This window comes from Acanthopagrus latus, chromosome 13 (assembly GCF_904848185.1).
Source record: "Acanthopagrus latus isolate v.2019 chromosome 13, fAcaLat1.1, whole genome shotgun sequence".
NCBI lineage: Eukaryota > Metazoa > Chordata > Actinopteri > Spariformes > Sparidae > Acanthopagrus > Acanthopagrus latus.
In genome coordinates, this window is record NC_051051.1 from 8,011,255 (window position 1) to 8,031,923 (window position 20,669).

Sequence of the window (20,669 nt, forward strand, 5' to 3'; positions counted from 1 at the left end):
AATGATGCAAACAGCTCCATCAAAAGGACTCAAGAATAAGCTGCTGTACACACACACACACACACACAGTAAAGCTTTTGAATTGTCAGGGGGAGGAAATCAAATAATAAAGAAAAAAAAAGGTATCAACATGGTACTCCTCAAAACCAAAAAAAAAAAAAAAATGTGACAGAGCATCACAATCAACTGGGGACACGTTTAAAGAAGGACTGAACAACGTGTGAAAGTTACACTTTGACACAAAGGAGAAGCAGAAGCTCAAAGTGAATCACTGGAAGGCGCCAGGACGAGATGTTCAGGTCATAAATTATAACAACCAGTTAAAATGGCAGTCCTACAGCTGAGACTTTGTTGTTACAAACAACAAAGGAACAGCCATTAAATCCTGAAATCAGAGGCACCACTGCAGCGCCTCATTAGTGGGCTGTAATGAGAGTATAATGAGGATTTAAAGCTCCCGACCGAACTCACCTGATGGTTACACAAACCTTTTGTTCCTGGTAACAGCGGGAAGCAGACGTCTCGGACACCATATGCTGCCATTAAGGCTCTAATCGTCCAGGAGCAGGTGGGCAGATTGTGGGCGACGTTGCCGTCTGTCTGGGTGCCAGGAGGAGAGGGCGACAGCGTTCAGAAAGTGCCAGTTTCCAGTCGAGACTGGTCAGCAGCGTGATGTTTTATACCTCTGGCAGAACGTTTGGTGCTTTAAGAGGTTTCTGTAGCGGAGATGAGAACACAGGGGGGCCAAGCCTCTGAACAGACGGAGCCTATATTTAACCACACAATGTACAGATGGAAATGCACTGAGTGTTACTGGGTACAATGGTGAGGTCAGTTTAAGATAAAGTCAGAGAACTTTACTTAGATGATCAATAATGACGCCTACAGCTCCTGTACATTCTGTACAGTAACTCGAAAGCAAACAGTGTACCAACTGTCCGTCATGAACATAAATACACCAGGAGATAATGCGCTCTCTGCTTCGGGACGAGTTAACGCGTTAAACCATGAAAATAGGGGTCTATCTAAAAAATAATCACAATCCATCTAATCATCTTTCAGCCTCCGTTTTTACAACCAATGTGCACAAACAATATGGAAGTGACAGTATAGGGCTCTGGATGCAGGCAAAATAAACACACGTTTAACATTGTTCATTTGCATACACTAACAAAATCGAGGTGATAAAGAAAAATGGAGTTCCCATTTAGCGATTGGCCTTTACTCAGCTGTAGTGAGTAATGACAACAACATTTTATTTACTTTCAAAATCATGTTTATTAAATTTAGAAAACACCATTTTGTTAACAGTTTCATAGCAATAGCAGGAAAGAACTGAAACTGTGAGAGAGAGAAAGACGTAGATGGGGCCTGGGCCAACCCCTGAGTTAAAAACCGGCTGTGTTTCGGAGCTCATCCGTCCCTACGCGTCTGCTCTCTGTGGGGGGGGGGTCACCTGCATCCAACCTGGCATAGACTAGAAGAGAGAGTCAGTGTGGTAGTCAACATCTCAAGGTAGAATGCCTAAAGAAACGACACATTAGAAAAAAAACGCTGTAGACATCAGGTAGAAAAGTTGATTTGCAAAGTCACTTTTCAAGTCAAGGTATTTCCTGCCAAAATATACCGAGTATGCAACATTAACACGTAATTAGGTTGCCAAACCGTATCGGTATGTAGGTATAATCACTTAGGGAGGGTTTTTCTTCTGCACAGCTTTGGGGGAGGTGGACTTCAGGGGGTTTTCAAGGATGCAGTACAGATGTTGTCCGAAGAGGAAGTGCAAACAATTGTCTATAAGGTGTGTTTGTTGAGAAGGTTGGGTGGGTGAGGGGTCATGGGGGTGTGAGCGAAACTGGGCTCCCCCCCTTTACTCATCAAGGTGCCGAGAGGGGCGACTCTCTGGAGGGTGAGCCCGAGATATCCTCAGGGGGAAAAACTGTGAGTGTGCAGGCTCGGATGCCGCCCAGCGACTCGGGTAAGTCAAACACTTTGTGCCATTCGTCCTTTTCCGGGTCGTACTTCTGTACTATTTCCACCATGCAGCGATTGTTCCACGAGTACCCGCCCACCACATAGATCTTGTTCTCAAACACGGCCACGCCCACGTCGCTCTGGCCCCGCAACATGGCGGCGATAGGTGTCCACAAATCGAGGGCGGGGGAGTAGTACTCGCAGCTCAGCACGTCGTCGTAGTCACTGGTGCCCCGGAAGTGGTTGCCCCCGATCACGTAGAGGCGGTCGCCCACCGTGCACATGCAGTGGAGGCCGCGCACGGTCGTCATGGGCGCTTTCTGAGTCCATTTATCTGCATCTGGGTCAAAGCACATCAATTCCTTCTGAAAAGTGTCGTGAGTGATTCCCCCTGCAGCAAGGAGCGAAAAAAAAAAGAGAGAGAGTGCAAATTAGCCTCGTCACCGATCATTTGGGGGAGGAAAACAGCTTTGTGGCCCTGTCAATCAGACCGATCTGTGACTCATTCACCCATGTCAACCTACATTCTCGTTTATCTAGGCCACGACGACCCACAACACTGGGAGCCATGTCATGTCCTTAAAATACACTTCATCAAGGCTTTACATTAAAGAAAAAAAAAAAAGAAAAAAAAAAATCACACCTTTCCTCGATCCCCATTTCTCAAACCTCAACTCACAATGAGTGAACTGTTATTTTACAAATCTTTGTTAAGCTTCTTTTCTACATAATGTTGACGTTGAGCGCTCCGCACAAAGAGAAACTGAATTACAAAACGCTCATGCGCATACGCACAAACAGTCTGTAGATGCCGGGACACAAAAAAGCTGAGGGAAAGTGGGGAGGAAAGAAAAAAAACAAAAAAAAAACAGGACATGTCTACAGGGAAGGCTTAAAATAAAGAGGAACACAATCCCAGCATGCATTTGGGTAGAAGCCAGCCCACCCCTCCCCCCCGTAGGCAGAGTGACTAGGAGCAAATGCAGTGAAGATTTGCAGAGCACGCTGAATAGAGGCAGAATCCCTCTAGTGCTGCTGCCCAGTGATCGTGTGCAAGGTTTATTGTTGAGGCCTAAGCCGTCTATTCAGCTGCCATGACTCAGATCTGTGATGCGACACCTCCTTAACTGATCAAACCCGAAGTTGCCTGACCATCCATTTTCTTTATCCAAGTAGTCAATGGGGAAAGTCTGCTATTAAAGGGAACAGTGGCGGAGTCGATGTTAGGTCCTTATAATTCCTCTCGAGAGGCCCTGCTGCTATTCTGACTCAGTTCAAGAGCTTTGGCCTTTCCTTTGTTCAATGATGTCTGATCAGAATCCCGCTATCCTCACATCCAATCACTGCCATTAGTGAGACACAGATTGGGCCAAATTGAGCCTGTCTGAGAGAGACAGACAGGGTTAGGGTTATGCCCCTCTGCAGTCAGCTCAGGGCAGACTGGGGCGTTGTTTGTATTGTCTGCTACATGTGTGACATAAAAAAACACTCCCCTGTTCAGCCAGGTAGGTATCAAATAGAGTCCCCTTGTAAAACCAGTGATCTGCTTGGCTGGTTGAATCAGTGTCGGCACAAGTGGGACTAGGAGAGAAGACGGAGAATAGTCGCAGAGGTAAGGCGGCAAAAAAAGGGGGCTCAGCATATTCCAAAAATACCCCGTAATGATAGAGAGTGTGCAGACTGGAGCGCCAGTAAAAACATCAACTAACGATCCGTGCTCGTTCAGTCTAATGTGCAAGGCGAATCCCTCAAGGACGAGACACAACAGAGCTACAGTGTGAATGGATCTATTTTTCTAGGAGGGCACAGAGCATATAGATCCACATTAATATACAGGGAGATCTGTATCGATTATGAATTACATTACTTTCTCCATCACACTTTAAAACTTCTAATCTACGGTCCCTGTTCAGGTAAGATGTTCAGTCTCCCGCATTACTCAAACGACCACAACCACATGTGAAGTTGTACTATCGAGTTTATGTTACAGCCTTCTGACATTTCAGTCAGGCTATCGGTCGCTGCAGCAATATCAAACAACAACAACAACAACAACAACAACAACAACAACAACAACAACAACAACAACAACGACCAGTCAGTTATTCGAATGAGAGCAGCAAATTGAAAATTCAGACGCTTATGAATCATTGCCATGTTGGGTCATTCGCTGACGAACGGTGAGTCACACAACGGCAATTTCCATATCTATTGAATCCAACACTATGCATTGTGGGATGAAAGTAGTTTACATGCCATCGACACTACTGTGATCAAGTGGGTGACACAACACCCCTCTTTTCCGCACTGAATAATCCAATTAAGAACCCATGTAGGTTGTTTCAACTCAAAATCAAACACTTGCCGTAAGAGAGCAGCTTTCTTGCAAGTACATTAATGAACCTGATGAACTTGTGTTCCAAGTCAGCTCATGAGACAGCCCTTACTCTGGTAGAGAATCAACACCTCGACACCAATTAAACTCATGCATATAATTTGTTACTTTAAACCTAAAGTTATGAAGCTCACACAGTAGATGGTCTGGGAGAAAAAAACAAAAACAAAAAACGAACAAAAGGTCCCTTAAAAATGTAAATCTGGTGTTCAGAGATAATCTTCTGATGACTGCAGTAATGCTCACAAACCGGTCACATTGACCCCGACTCTAAACAGCGCCAGAGATCTGACAGGAGTTAGTGATGAATGACTACAATGATAGGTGCTTAAAAAAAGAAATGCATATGACAATAGAATTACTGCTTCGCGGTTGTATACCTCCCTGTACCAGACAAGCTGCTGTTCCTGCGCTGTGGTGTTGAATAAAAGCCAGAGCATTTACTTTGCAGTATATGATGATGTCACAGTGCATTTAACCTCTGACCTTTAGGATATTAAATGTCATTACGATAAAATGTGACACACACAAGTCTAAAAGGATAAAAAATATGAAGGAATCATCGTATGAATTCCTGAGTTACAGCCAAAAATGCGTCTTGTGAGATCACAGTGATGCTGAACTGTGACCTTTGTACCAAATTTGAAGACATTTTGAAAATATATTGCCTCTGGCCACGGCTCTTGCCGGTCAGAGGCATAAAATAATAATTAGAAAAAAAAAAAGAAAAAAAAAAAACTTCTTTCCCTGCTGAGTGTATATATTTTTTTAATTATCAGTCCTAGAGCACAGCCAATTAACCAGCCAAGCCCATAATATCAGCAGATAATAATTTATTGCAAACATACACATACACCATACACTGTGGGTATGTTGGCTACTAAGTAACAAGAAATGGACAAACAAGTATGTTCGAGATCTAGAAACAGTGTTATATTGTTTGTCCACCAGAGAGCACTGACATGTTTCATTTGTCTGCAGTAAACTGTCACAATTAAAGGAAAATATGAAAATGTAAGTATCGATGTCGACATCAGATTTTAAAAATCCTGTAACAGTCAGGCTCTGATATCTGCAAAATAATTAAAAAGGAGTCACACCTCCAGTCTGCTGTCATGACATCTGAGGCCATAAATAACTCAGAGGGTACACGGTGTCCTTGTTATACATGACTGAGTGAAGAACTAAACTAAATGGTCTAAAGCGTAAGAACCACCTCCACTCAGATCTTAATCTCTCAGGTGAGACGGTGAACCAGAGGCTCAGTGCTGGTTCAGTACTCGTGTCTGAACTCTGCCACACCACTTGAGCTGTGATGGTCTGTGGGCTGAGTGCATTTGTCAGGTTCATCCAGCTGACAGGATGCCTTCAGACAGCGCGGCAGCACAGCCGGAGAAAGTGACCTGATCCGATGTGACAGACGGACACAGAATTGCACTCCAGCACGGGTCACCTTGCACAGCGAGACTGTAACCCCGGAGACTGTGGGCGCTACAGTGGGGCCTCGGCACAGCTAAATTCCTCTAATGGGTAATGCTCGTTTACCTGTGCTGTTCGCATTTGAAAGCACCGCAGTCGACTGCACACAGTTGTCATATAAGCCATGTTTGCTTCTCAGCGTCCTGTAATACGCAAACGTTCATTTTCCGCCACATGTAGTTTTAGCTGCTGCAGGTGCAAAGCATGACATTGTGTCTGTGTGTTAGTGTAAATTTACCAGGCTATTGGCCTGTTAATGAGTGCATCAGTAAAACATGAAACAAACATAAAAGGAATCCATTAGAATATCAAAAAGGGTGAGCAATAAATACTGTGTAGTGCAGAGTACAGCCAGAGGCAAAAACACTGAAGAACAGCCGGCTACCAGCAGATTAGCTCAGTCCCTGACTATTATGCTATTCATCATTTCAGTTTATTTATTTTAAAAAGTGAAAATGTGTCTTTCATCTTCCCTCCTTAGTTATATTAGACAAGCCAACTCATGTGGTCTGTGTGTGGTCCCACATATGCCCCAGATCTTTTGCTCGCCAAGTGAAATACTAACTAATTAACGAGGTCAGAAAAGTTTTGCCTTTTTTGCTCGTATGACGTATCACAGTAATCATGTATGAAGTCAGTTATCAGTTTCTGAACCGTTTCCAATAAGTCACAGATTGCTAATATGAAATCAAATTAAAGAGAGGCTACGTGCACTGTTCATTCTGGCACATGCACGCAGACAGAGACAAATCTCACTGCGTTCTGAGAAAGAACAAAAACAAATCAAGTAAATGCATGTCACCTCAGCTGTGGAATTTACTGTGTGGAACTGAAAAATAAAAAAGACAACTGGAACTAATACGGTACCTGATGCATTTTGTATAGAACTACATGATATTGACAAAGATTTGCAGGAATAATGAGATCTGTGGATCTTAAAATTAAATTCACTGGCTGTGTGCACAGTAATCAAAACCACGGAGCGTATCTAATAATAATTAAAAAAAACAGTGTGCATGCTGGTCAGCACCTTACATTGTAAATTAGCTCAATACAGCTGCTGCTAAAGAGCTTTTCAATATTTTAACTTCAATTGCTGAAACCTCCAAGCTTGCAGTATGTGACTGGTGCAAAGACGTTAATGTATGTTAATTTAGTAAGGCTGTGGAGACGGAGTCCATCCTCAATACCAATATACTGCACCACCTCTTAATTAGATGTTCACACACATGCACTGGCTGTAACCCTGACTTTGTCTCCTCTAACTGCTCCACTACTCAAACAGCTGGTTTTTTTCCCTTGGTGCTGTGTGTTCATAGATTTCACTTGATTCAACTCAACTGGCTACATTTTCTAAAACTGATCCAATGATTTTTCTGCACAGAACACTGTAACCAGTGCATGTTATGGGTTGAAACCTATGCACTGTACTTATTTTGAGAGATAATTCGGTTGTGTAACATTTTTCCAGTTATAATATTCAAGATGTACACTGCAGCTAAAATGCCTTGTTATCGCCTTATTTTTCATGAACACAGTTTGTGTTGATGCGTTGTAGAATGATGACAGTACCCACGGCCAGGAGGGATTAACACCAGCTCTTCAGTGTTACACCTCCTACACAGGCTTCAGTCCTCTACTTTGCTCACCCCTTCCCAATTTTCTCTTCCACCCCTCCCTTCCCCTACCCTTTGTAGCGCCGCTCTGGATTAGTCACACTGAGAAACTAGGGCTCATCTCCATAACGCAGTATTTTGTTTTCAATCCTATGAAGTGAGCAAGTATTGAGGCGACACCTCAGGAGCATGTAGTAAATGCCCAAAAGGCCCAATCCAAGTGTCCAGTCTCTTCCCTGAACTCTGTACCCTCACAAGCTTTGGCTAAACTTCAAGCTCTCAGTGGAGAGGAATTTCTTTCTACCAGGACACTGATGTAGTAATGACACAATCATTAAGCGTTTTTTTTCTTTTGAATTGAACTATGAAACAAATACAAAAAAACATGCTGAATTTAACTCTAAATCTAACATTAATATGATAAAACTACACAACTAAACAAACAAAAAAAAAATGAAACTGACTCTCAAACAAAAATTCCATACAAACTGAATAAGAAATGTTGAGGTTGTTGTCCAATATGTGCCAATATGAAAGCTTTTAAGTGGAAGGGGATGCTTCTCACGATCTATAGTTATTAAAAAGGTGCAATATGTAAGAAGTCTCAATGGGTTCAAGTCATCCTCAAAATATAGGTGATTAAATCGGTCAGGCTCTAATCAATAAGTTCAGAAAATGTGTTCAATCAGTAATTATAGTAACAGGCCTAAGCATACATTTCGAAAGAACTCACCGACAACTCTCAAAAAATTAAATGTACTACATGTACTCCTCTGGATGCCAAATTTACCAGTGGGACTCCCCCCTGCAGTCAACTCTATTGTCGTGTCAGTCTCAAACTGAATTTTGAATTTTGTTCTGAACAAGAACACACACCTCTCAATGACTCATGGCAATTTGTGCTTCATGCAGTTGAGTTTGGAGGTATCAGATGAGGCAACCACATGACAGATTTGTTTTTTTTTTATGGGTTTTGAATGTAATAAGATGTTTTCATCAATTAAATGCCTGAGAAGAAACATCTATCTAATGAGAAATCACAATCTACTGAAATTAATTTCTACTATGACTGCAAGACATGAAATCTTTCATCAAATCTATTGCAAATTAACTCACTTAAGGTCCCTGGAGCCACTTACCTGAAATATACATATAACCGCCATACACCGTCCCAGCATGGCCATAATGTGGCTCATTCATTTTGGCAACATATGTCCATTCATTTGTCCTTGGGTTGTAGCACTCCACAGTAGCTTGAAGAAAAAAAAAGACGAAAGAGAAGAAAAAAAAAGATGGTATTAGTAGAAAGTAGGTCAAGACACAACTAAGGAGGACAAACAGCAGCAAATGAGGCCTTGGAGGGCCTCAGCGTGGGAGCTAAAACACGGATTTAAATACAGAGTACACATCCCCACAACCCCACCAGCATTGACTGCACAGGAAATAGGGAGATTGTAAGATCCTTTATCTTAAGGCGCCTGAGGAGGGTTCAACAAAATCTGATAGGAAGCTGCGTAGGGACAACTGGGTGAGTGACTGGTGGCCTTAACAGACAGTCAGGTTTCTGCCAACTTGTGGGCTTGTTGTGTAATTGGTATAGGAGTAAGTTGAACAACCAGCAGGAGTGATGTAGACCTTGGCATCTTCACCTTGAATGTGTGCACAATGATAAAGTGTTACAATTCAGGATTACAAAAAGAATGCGTGACTTGCACTTTTTAGCCTTTGTATTTAACACCAGCCCAGTGTTTCCAGGATATAGAGGGTGACGGACAATGGCCCAACCCTAGTTGATTATCAATGACGGTAGAAGACAATAAGCAACAATAATGAAACAATCAGTTGAACACCAAAAATAAACACTGTATACTTTTACAATTAATGACTTAAACCAATTCAAACTGGTTGTAAAAAACACAGCAGTAAGCTCAGGACCACATGGTGAGAGGCAGCGCTCCCTGGTTGTCTTGGGAAAAACCTCAGCAGGGAAAATGAGTGAACACTTCACTCTGCTTGCTCAACAACCATCATCAAAGTGACCTTGAGCAGTGCACAAAATGTTGCAGTGCAAGAAGAAGTATAGACATATTAGGAGACAACAGATGTACTGAGCAGATCTAAAACACAGCCTACCTGAAGGCAGAGTGGGGTCTGACTGAAAAGACATCAGTGTTAAAAATATTATGACAAATAAATTGCATATAAATCTTGACTGCTGCCGATTACCTACACAGACCAGAGGCTATCACAGGATATCTTCAGTAAATTAATTTACAGGTATATTAATTTAAACTGAAAAGACAAATCAGATGTTCCTACGATCTTCTGAAAAGGTCACATTCCCAATTAGTGTTAATTTCTCCCTCTGAAGGCTATTCTTAACAGGACACTCCACGGGTCAGGCGGGGAGCTGCTGACATCTGGTGATAATTACTGTGACGCAGATTTCTCTGACCTGGAGCAATTGTTCCCAACACTGGGTTGGGACTCTGCAACGGGATAGAGAAATCCGGTAAATGATCTGTGGTTTGTGATTATTCCCAATTATTCTGCAACACAATACTCTGCTCTGGTTTTTCACTTTTTAATCTTAGCTTCAGATATTATTTTGTTTTGGAGTGGCGACAATAATTGGTTGTCAAATAATCTTATTGATCAACCAACTACTTTGATAATCGAATAATCTGTTTCAGTAATTTTTTAAGAAGAAATAAGTAAAAAAATCTTTAGCTACAGCTTCTAAACATTTGTTGAACTGAAATACTAAATGAAATGAAGACATTTGTAGACAGTGACAGGTTTTGGGAAACACATGCTGGAAGACATTTTTTTTAAGCACTTTGGGATGTTTTGCTGACCAAATACCTAATCAATTAATTAATTATATAATCAGAAAATAATCAAAACATTAATAAACAATGGGACTCATCTTAAGTTGGGTTAGGGTTACAGGGGAGATCTTTGTTTTGAGCTTGCTTCAAAGTAAAATGCCCGGTTCTACGGAGGCAAAACGTATAGGTCAACAGTCGGACCTTTTTTTGGTTGAGCTACCTCGACAAAAACTCAAACCCCAGTCAGCGATAACGGGTACCACAACGTTGGTTGTCAACTTGTTTTGTTCACCCAGGCTTTATTCATAAAGCTTAACATTTTTTTAATACAGTGAACTTTTAATGTAGCCTTTATTTTGCAATTTTATTGATTTTTTTTTATAGCCAAGGAATTCTATAAATAGTAGCTCAGTAAGAGCAAGAAATAAAACAGGTTAAAGAGAGCCACGTTTGTGACTTGAAAGACTCTGAAACTCAACATACGTCGCAAACCCCTCAAGTCATTAAAGAGCTTAACTAAGCCTAAAAGATCATTACAAACAGGTTTATACTATTCTAATTGCAGCTTTACCTTGACAGTAGACAATATAATGGAGAAAACCATTTAGAAAAACAACCATCTTGAATGGTGTGATCAAGTGTTTCTTCCTCTCATTGGCATGACTGAGGTAAACAAGACTGAAAGAGTGATTTGTCTGACAAATGTATATCAAAGTGAACAACCGCTCCACTTCACACAACATGTCTCGAGATATTATAATGAGGAATGACATCCATTATTTCTACCACTATTTCTTTCAGTTACATCAGGTTGTTTCAAAATATATATTTGTGTCACTGTAAAAACAACAAAACCAAGCCCTTTGAGGAAGGTTTGACTTTTTAACAAATAACAAAAGTAAACGAGTTAGGATTAAAAGCTTCCTCCTGAAAAATCCATCTTGATCTTGTTAAGCTTTTTCCTTTATAATATGAACGTTACAGACCAAACAATAAAGCCACACCCCTGTGACCTGCCCAGGGTAAACAAATATAATGCAGGGGCTGGGCACATCCAGGCTAAAACCACACGCAATGAAAGAGCAGTGGAACATAAAGCAGAAAAGGCAGTTTGTGTAGACGGGCAGTGAACCGGGGCTGTGTTCTTTGGTCTAATTATAACCCCGAAGAGAAGGCTGCTCGTACAGTGGCCTCTCTCTCTGTCCGCTGCAGTTACAGAGCTGAATTTAAGTACTGGGTGGCACCTCTCTGTGGTCCACGGTTACAGCTGCAGACTTCCAGATTGGTTACTCAGCATCAACAACAAAACTAGAATGAACAGATATAAATTTAGCTCATTCAAGTGTTTCTACACTTGAAAAGGGTTGAAATCTGAGTCTGAATGTTAAACAAAACTAAGAAAAGCATCTGATTACTGACTGCAAATATTTCCACCCACAGAATGTACACTACTTTTCACTTAATCCTCTCTGCCCACTCCTGCCCTATTGGTAAATTGTTAAAATCAACAGTAATATGTTAGGATGGAGGATGTGGCTTTTTTGTATTGGACTGTACGATAATACAAGAGGAAAACATGAAAACCCACCTCACTATAATACAACCTTTCAAAATCATAAAGCAACATTACAACAAGCATTCTGCACGCGTTGAAATGTTAAATACTGGAAAACATTCAATTGTCAAGGTTTTAATGATAATGTGCACACCCTCTGAATTCTATTAAATTACACAGAGATTAGGCACACGACGTGTTGAAACAGCAAATGATGTGTAGGCACAACACTTATTACCAGTGTTGGTTCGCTTGCAGCCTTATTAAACTGCACATTCGTTCTTCTACCGCGCCTTGATATTTAGGTGTATAATCTCATACAATATTAATTAAAAGGCTCCAGTTGTTGCTTTATAAAAAAAGAAAAAAAAAGGAGTGATAAAACAAAAACAAGCAGGGAAATAAACTCACCAAGCTCTCCGGCAGCGTTCCTTCCACCGACAGCGTAGAGGTGTCCCTTTAGTGCACTGAGGTGGAAGAAGGTACGCTTCTCATTAAGGCATGCCACCTGCATCCACTTGTTGTAGCGAGGGTCGTACCGGAACACGGTGTCCACTGCTGTCTTGCCTTTGGTGTCGTAGTTGCTTTGGCCGCCCACCACGTACAGAAAGTTGCCGATGACTGCAATGCCGTGCTGGTAGCGGGGTGCATCCATGGGTGCCAGCGCCTTCCACTCATGAGCCTTCTCATCAAAAAGACGCAACTCCTTACTCACAACTAGCTGCTGGCGTAGGACGCCACCCAGGGTGACCAGGTGGGCACTGTCCGAGCGGATGGCTGTCCGTTCTGACTGCATAACTGGCTGCATGTAGGGCATCATTTGGTAGTTGCTAGCCTCCAGGAGAAGGTTGACACAGGTGTTGTCCGTGCGCATAAAGTCAACTGTCTGCACGTGATTGATGAGCTCCTGTGGGTTCATGAGGGGAAAACGGATGTTCTTCATGAGCTTTGGGGCATAGTCCATACGGCCGTCTTCGTAGCGTAGCCAGCGGCAAGCGGCCTTGAACAGGTCTAACTCAGTGCAGTGTTTTAAGCTGTTGCTGGACAGTACAAAAGCCAGCCGTTCAAACGGGAGCTTGACAAACTCTCCTGTGCCCAGCAGCGAGGGGAAGTTCTTCAGGATGAAATTGTTGACATATTTGTCCACCTCTGTGAGGTTATACGTGTTGGCAATGCGCCCCACCTCTACACAGTTGTCAAGAGAAACCTGCAGGGAGGAGGAAGTCAAAAACACATCTGAGGACATGAATGAAAGGATATCCCCCAACTTGTATAAACAAACATGCCTCCTAGACAGAATCATTTTCAATCATAAAACATCAATGATTTAGCATTGAAGAATGCTGCAAACAGAGTCAAATTAATATCTGCCTACGACTGTAACACAAAAAATAAGTATTTGTTGCTTTCCACTTTTTAAACATCATTTTACACCTTTCAGTTCTTGAACTATGCAAGCAATTCTAAAATCAATATGAGCTTGGGGAATTATTCAGATATGAAAATCAACAATCAAAACAAATATTTGTCATTTGCATACACACAAATTGGTTTTAGTAACATTTTAGCACTAAATATACTCACCTTTGAATCCATCAAAGTCCATACACATTGATGTGGATTATTCTGCCCATTTTACATATACCGTTTATACTTTTCTATACAAAAATCAAACCTTGATAAACTCAAAGACGGCTGCTACATTCTGCTGCACCTTGAATGCTTCTCACTGAACAGATCTATCATGTTAAGAAAAAACAAAAGAGCAATTTCATTTTTTCAGAGCACTTATTCAAACGAGTTGATAATATTATGCAAGGTCATATCTCCTGACAGAGAAGTTCTACTTAAAAATAGCACGAAGAAAATCTTTTTATTCCCGTGCTTGCCTCCTCCTCTAACTGAAAGACACTCTCAAAAGGACATCTAAGGCAGTTTAAAATACAAAATATTTTGGGAAAGACATTAGAACAAACCACTACTTTTAGTTTAAAAAACAAATGACCTGAAACATGTTCAACAGCTGATTTATCACAGGCAAAGAGTAGGGCTGGGAATCTACGATGTGATGTGGTTGTACAAGTTATCAACACATCCTGATGCAAGAGTTTGATTTCTATACATGACTTGTGAGGCCACATGCCACTTTTAAAACAGTACATTTGTAATAATTCATAATCAAAGTAAACACATAATCTTCCATTTTCTTTGCTCATGCTCTCTAATCCTCACCAAAACTCAAGAACTAGCTTTGCTTTGTATGTAAACACAGCGAACATGTTTACATCTTTTGTGTTTCACCATTCAGTTGGTCGCAAATCTTACAGGCAGTCGTAATGTAGAGAATAGGTTTTGGATTTCCGATCATTGGCTCATCATTCTGCATTAAGAAACAATAATGATGCTTGGTGCTTCCTTACCCCAGATATGAGAAAAACTTTGCAAAAGTCCAGTACAGGAAGGATCTGTAAGAAGCTTGCTGCCTCGAGTGTGTCCTGCAGATTCTCCATGTTGAGTGACAACTTGGCTGTGTAAATAAAGTCAATGATTTTCTTCAGGCCTATTCGGTTGACCCCATGGAGCTTGATGCACATTAAATCCTGTTCTTTCATTCCACCTGCATCAGAAGAGAGTGGGGGGTGAAGAAAAAGCAGGCGATTGCATGTGGTTCAACTGATATCTAATCTTAGAGACTGACTTGATTTAAATTTTTTGTTAAAAAGATCTCAAAGAGTAATAGCTGGAATGATGGAACATATTCAAATAATCTAAAAAAAAAAGTATGATTTCTTTTAATGACTGATTGTGTAAAAGTCAGTGCAATGTTTTCATTGTCAGAGGAGATATGTTGAGAGAAAGGACTGAAGTTCTTAGTCAGAATCCCATAACTCAGCATCTCAGCTCACACAAATCACTTATCACTAATGAGCTATCCCTCACACTCAGTCCAGTTTTCCCTTACTCCATCTTTAACAAGCTCTTCGTCTGTTCTCACCGCACGAACTTCTTCATCTTAAATAACCAAACTTCCACTGAGACTCAGAGTTACCCCACCAACTCTAAAATTTCAGTTCCTTTCACTGCATGCATGCACATATGCATACATACATTCCTTAACGTTTCCTTTTAAACAGCAATAGCAAACCTGCTGCATCACAGTAATCTTTCGTTTCATTACCTCCTTGGATCCTTGAAATATTTGCCATTTGGAAAATTTTTTACAGTATTTCTGAAAATACCCTTAACAATCTGCAGATATTTACATGTTCTCAAGGTTCTTATGCCTCTGCATATACTGCACCAAGGAGATGAAATGGGCTTTTAAGACTAATTCATTACAAACACAAAAGGACTACGGATGCATAACACTGACACACAATACTGGAAGATGTGTGGCACATTTTGAATCATTTCTAAGGGGGCAAAATTATATGATAAGCATGGATATGCTCATGAATAAAAAATGCTTTACCGGAGCATACAGTGCAAGAGGGAAGACGATATAAAGAAGAAATCAGTGCATGAATCATAGCAACAACAAGCGTATCAAGAACAAAGAGCAAGATCAGCATAATGGCTACCAGTAAAATGGCTGACCCGCTATTGAGCAGATGGTTCTGGTCAGGCTTTGCAGACTCACCTGTGAACATGGCTTTGAAATAGTCGGAGGAGGAGGCCATCATGGCGCGGTGTACGGGGAAAGCTTCGTCGCCGTCCCCAGCCACCAATGTGACGTCACATAGTAAACCTTCTATCCTCAGCTGGTCAAATCCCTAAGACACGAGGAGGGAAACGGTGGCACATGCATGTTACTGGGACCTGAACTATGCAGTGGTTTAATTCCTGAGAAACTGACCTCTGAGTTAGAGGAACCACATGGTATTCTAAGCAGATGCAAACAAATCTGTAAATCCCAGCCACTATGTAACAGCTTAACTGCATTTCCTGTCCAATAACACACATACTACCTCATCCTTAAATCACAAGATCCTCAGACATCCTGAATGCACTACATTCTTCCTACATGTACTGTACTCACTAATCTGCACACCTGATTTCATTGACTAGCGCCTTATTCTTTCTGCATTAAATGGGAAAAAATGGTTAGGTTAAATGCATCCTTTATCCCTTTCCCGTTATTCAATTTATTAGGAGCCCAATGGAGTGCTGTAGTAATGAGTCCTAAAACCCAGGTATCAGCTTGCACTTACGGTTCCTTTGTTTCAAAGTCAGTGAGATTTTAAAATGGGTTTTCAGTTAAATGCCTGAATATGGGCCATGGTTACCATACGCTTAAAGGTAACATTTTGTTCTATGACCTCAAATGCATCATTAAATGTAAAGAGCTTACATGTTTAGGGACATTAAACGGCCATTATGCCACTCATGGAGACTCTTCAATATTTGGTTTCAAACTATTCTAACTGTAACTACACCAATTCTAGACTGATCAGTGTAGTTCAGTTAGAAAACATGCAAAGTAATTGTGTAGTAAGACGCGTAGTGGAGATGACATAAGTCATGCGAACACAATATAGTCTGTTTAGAGTCTAACATTAGCTTTTTACTTCTAGCTATTTAATTCATGCTTCAAAAATCACAGTGCTGTTCATCTATGAAAACAGTTGAGAGACCACCGTGATGCTAACAACCAGCTTAGCCTACAAAAACAAGTCATCCCACTTTATTGTTAATGCTATGACATCAGCGAGGCTTCCTGTAGTCGGACACAGAAATCACACATTTTAACACGCTATTATATACATTCAACAACACATATTAGACGTCATATCAGACAGCACCAGCTAGCTGAGTCTAACTAACTACGGCTACAGGGCACAAGATCAGATGGCCTTACAAGTTCATTATCATGCTCTTACTGTGCTCTGACACCAAAAGATTAATGTGCAGCATGAACAGCCGACAGCCATTCATTTACAATGAGGGCTGGTGACGAAAGGCAGCCATTGCTGTGGCAGCAGTAAACAGCACCAAACCAACACCCACTACAGGAACTTTTGGTTGTTCCTAATGCAAATCAGCAGTGGCATACATATGGAGCCACCCATTGTAGACAGGAAATGTGTGCTGAAAAGTATCATCTACTGTATGTAAGATGACATTGACAAATTGTAGTTGAACGTGTTGATCTAAAGAATTCCCGGTTAGTGTAAAATATCAATTTTATCATCACGTTCTTTTGTATTGGTTTCTTGTTTTTGTTTTTTTAATGACATGAGATATGAAATGTGGCAACAATGCAATAGTTTGTTCTATAAACACACGGATGGAATTGGGTCACTTCCAGAACTTATTCAATTCCATCAAAGCTTTTCTGTTACATTCTTGATCAGTAGAGGTTCATAATAATCCTGTTGTGCTCACTCTTCATGTCAAACTAGGCAGAAACTAAATCCCAAATGCTTTTGGTTAAATCATTGGAATATTATCTGAGCTATCAAATTGCATTCTCTGATTTCCTTCATGAGCTCTTTCCATGTAGTTATGATTTTGTGGTGCAGCAGGTTTTTTCTTTCTTTCTTTCTTTTTCTTTTTTTTGTTCTACCTGCATGACATTTAATAAGAACACATTTTCCAGTTCGTAGTCTTGTAGTGGGTCTACATGAAATTTGCATTTTTGGAAGAGCTTCATCTCGTTTTATCAGTGACAAGAAATCTGAATTACTGTCACGGCAAAATGCTATCAGCACTTTACAGCATTTATTATTCAGAACATCTCTAAAAGACAGGGGGGGAAATTGCTATCAGACGATATTTGACTCAACATTCACTTCATTGTGAGACATTGTCACTCCGTGTCTGAACACTCACCTGAAGAACCACTGAGCTGTGTGTGTTGCTTGTGAAAAATCGAGTGTTGCCTGTCTTTGATGCCTGAAGATGAGCAGAAATGCCCATATCACCGTAGCCCAGAGCAACTTTCATGTGAGCGTCGTCGTCCTCCACGAGGGATCTATCAAGGAAACAGAAGAGAAGTTTTTTTTTTTACTTCAGAAGGGGTAACAAAAACACATGTTTGCATCCAATCTTAGCTTATGGAAAGTAGGACAGAGAAGTTTTCAACGTGACACTACTTGAGGACATATTGGGCAGTGGGAGCCGGGCTGCAAGCCTGGAACAGCTGGGAAAACTGCGGCAAGGAGGGAGACAAAAGCATACTCCACCCTACTAACCGCTCCCCCTTACAACAGTAAGGTCACTCACTGGTCTTAAATGTGAGTATCTGCTTTCAGGTTTAATTTTGTGTGCTACTGTAAAGCTCCATCTACTCTGAAAAAACATTTTTGTACAGTTGTAAAAAGACAGAAAGGAAGACATGCACATAAAATCTAAGCAATTCCTCGTAGTATCTGTATTGAGTAACATCTTGGAAACAGGAGCTCAGGGTAGATAACATTAGCTGTCAGATATTTTACTCCCAAACATTAGTAATAAATGGGACTCTTATCTATGCTCTCAAACGCCTAGGCTGTAAATTGGGAAAAAACCCACTCTGTTAAAACTGCAGGGACTGCTCTGTATCTGCAGTTGTGTTGCACAAATATACATGTGTGTGCAGACCAATTTAAACCAGATGAAGTATAAACACCCAAAACACTGAAAATGGGTTGCCACACTACCAGTGGGGGCTGAGGATGGTGATGTTAGTTGGTTTGTCAGTCTGTCCATTTAACATTTAAAGCAAGATATGTCACCAGCTGGCAAAATCTAGCATGAATCTTCACGATACACAGAAGAAGAAGACTGTCCCCAATTGTATCTGTGGTCCCCCTGACCTTTAATCTGGTGCCACCGTCTGGTCAAAAACTATTTGCTGGATCTCATTGTGCCCACAGAATGAATCCAGGTAATTCAGTGAGACCCTGACCTTTAGTTTAGTGCCACAATAGACCATTTCATTTAGGAGGGCTGTGTCCCTCTGTGTGTGTGTGTGTGTGTGTGTGTGTGTGTGTGTGTGTGTGTGTGTGTGTGTGTGTGTGTGTGTGTGTGCGCGCGCAACTTGGATTAAAACTGCATTGAAATGCAGCCATTTACCACTATAATATCACATATGAAAATTTAAAGAGCAATTTCTAAAGAGAGCGCTCTGACCACATTCATGCTCCTTGGATGATGAACCATTCCCATTTTAGAGCAAATAGATGAGCTATAAAAGTATTAATGACCGAATGGCCTTTCCTCATCCACAGGACCAGCATTTGTTCCATCCAACTAAGCTGTGTTGCAGGTTATAATTAACATTGCGGCCTCTAGGGGCCACCAGCGAGGCTTTAGGACCTAAGACATAAATAGTGGATCACAGAGAACAGTTATTAATCCAGAGTATCTGCAAAAATAAGTAAGAAGGTAAAACTGAAATGATTCAATTCAAGTTGATGCTCTGCTGGGATACTTTCACAGTGTATTAAGGCTGTTATTGCAGAGGCTTATTGATTAATAGTCCATAATGCTATTTTACATGCGATGATACACAGTGTTCTGACTCATTCAGGACCGCAATGGTTGTGGGAATAACCAAACAGAGAAATGATGCAACACATTGCGGAACTAAAGGAGGACATGAAATGAAAGTACAGAATTTAGAAACTGGCTGTACGGCACTAAATAGATCATTAGTTTCCAGAAAACCTGTGACAAATTATGACACTGCAACACAAGGACATATATTTGGGTATTCAGTCCTCTGGAAGAAAAAACTAAAGAAAACCTTTCATTTGTAATTGATTCCTAATCCAGAGATTCTACAAAATAAACAAATTTTGTTTATTGAGCCTTTCACCAGCCTAAGGAAAAAAATCCTCTCTATGGAAACTTGATATTGAAGTGTTTGTCATCTGTGTAGTCCAACTGTTATGCTATTCCCGTGCTCCAGGACAGTCTGACTAAAACGTAAACGTCCTTAACTGCTCCACAGAGAATGAACGTGGAAGGATGGCAAATGTGACTCAGAGCCCCAAGGGGGATAGTCTGGGGATATGGGTACATTTTGTGCTGATAAAACTGACATTGGAGACTAAAGCTCATTTGGGTAAACTATTATAACAGTCTGTGGATCAACAAAATCAGCCAAGTATTTGTCATCTGCTGTCAAACAATATATCTGTCTCTATAATCTTTTTTTAAAGACTATGAAACAACCTGTCCCAACACCAAATGGATGATAATGGAGGTGTTCTGTGCTAAAAATTGTCTCAATCTTCAAGCGGCACGCAGAAGATCTGCATTTCGCACAGTCAGTGCAAATGAAGCTTAAAATATTACAACTAATTTCCGTGCAACATACAGAGATGAAGGAACAGTCAATGAAGTAGCATCTAAGACTTAAAAGCCGTTCATTTTCAGATGAAGATTGGCCTGATTTTGATAAAATATTCTTTTACAAAAATGTCTGGCTCAGCATGACAGTAAATTTGTGTCTTCAAACAGGCCCATGAGCAGGCAGTGCTTGTCAGATTGAGAGGACTAATCGTTTTTGGGTGGACTTTTTACATAATCGAGCAATGCTTGGATGAACACTTGAGTTTTAGTAGAGTGGTTTTTGCCATTTGTAAGTAAATGTCCCCTGTGCCTTGAGGGGACGACGCACTAAATAAAACATTGCTTTTTTTAGATTCTGTTTAAAATGTTTGGCAGGCTTCTGTTAAAGACACACTTCTTCCGCATGTATGAAATTAATCGGCTCCATCTTTTTATCCTTTTATAGGTAGCACACCATGACTCATCGGATCAGAAAGAGATGTCGATATTTTGTTAATAAATTGATGATTCTGACAAAAGATGATAAAACAAATTCTATT

At 40.8% G+C, this 20,669-nt stretch overlaps 1 protein-coding gene across 2 annotated transcripts in view; it reads right to left on the bottom strand.

Moving 5' to 3' along the window:
- Nucleotides 1–1,253: 1,253 nt before the first annotated feature.
- klhl13 (kelch-like family member 13) overlaps nucleotides 1,254–20,669 on the bottom strand; it is a 38,870-nt gene continuing 19,454 nt past the window's right edge. For both annotated transcript variants that reach the window (XM_037119804.1, XM_037119803.1), the window contains 6 exons: nucleotides 17,683–17,824; nucleotides 15,491–15,623; nucleotides 14,271–14,467; nucleotides 12,262–13,057; nucleotides 8,604–8,717; nucleotides 1,254–2,365 (listed from right to left, as the gene is read on the bottom strand). In XM_037119804.1, coding sequence (XP_036975699.1) covers nucleotides 1,878–2,365; nucleotides 8,604–8,717; nucleotides 12,262–13,057; nucleotides 14,271–14,467; nucleotides 15,491–15,623; nucleotides 17,683–17,824 — 1,870 coding nt within the window. In that variant the 3' untranslated portion in view covers nucleotides 1,254–1,877. The remainder of the gene's footprint in view (nucleotides 2,366–8,603; nucleotides 8,718–12,261; nucleotides 13,058–14,270; nucleotides 14,468–15,490; nucleotides 15,624–17,682; nucleotides 17,825–20,669) is intronic.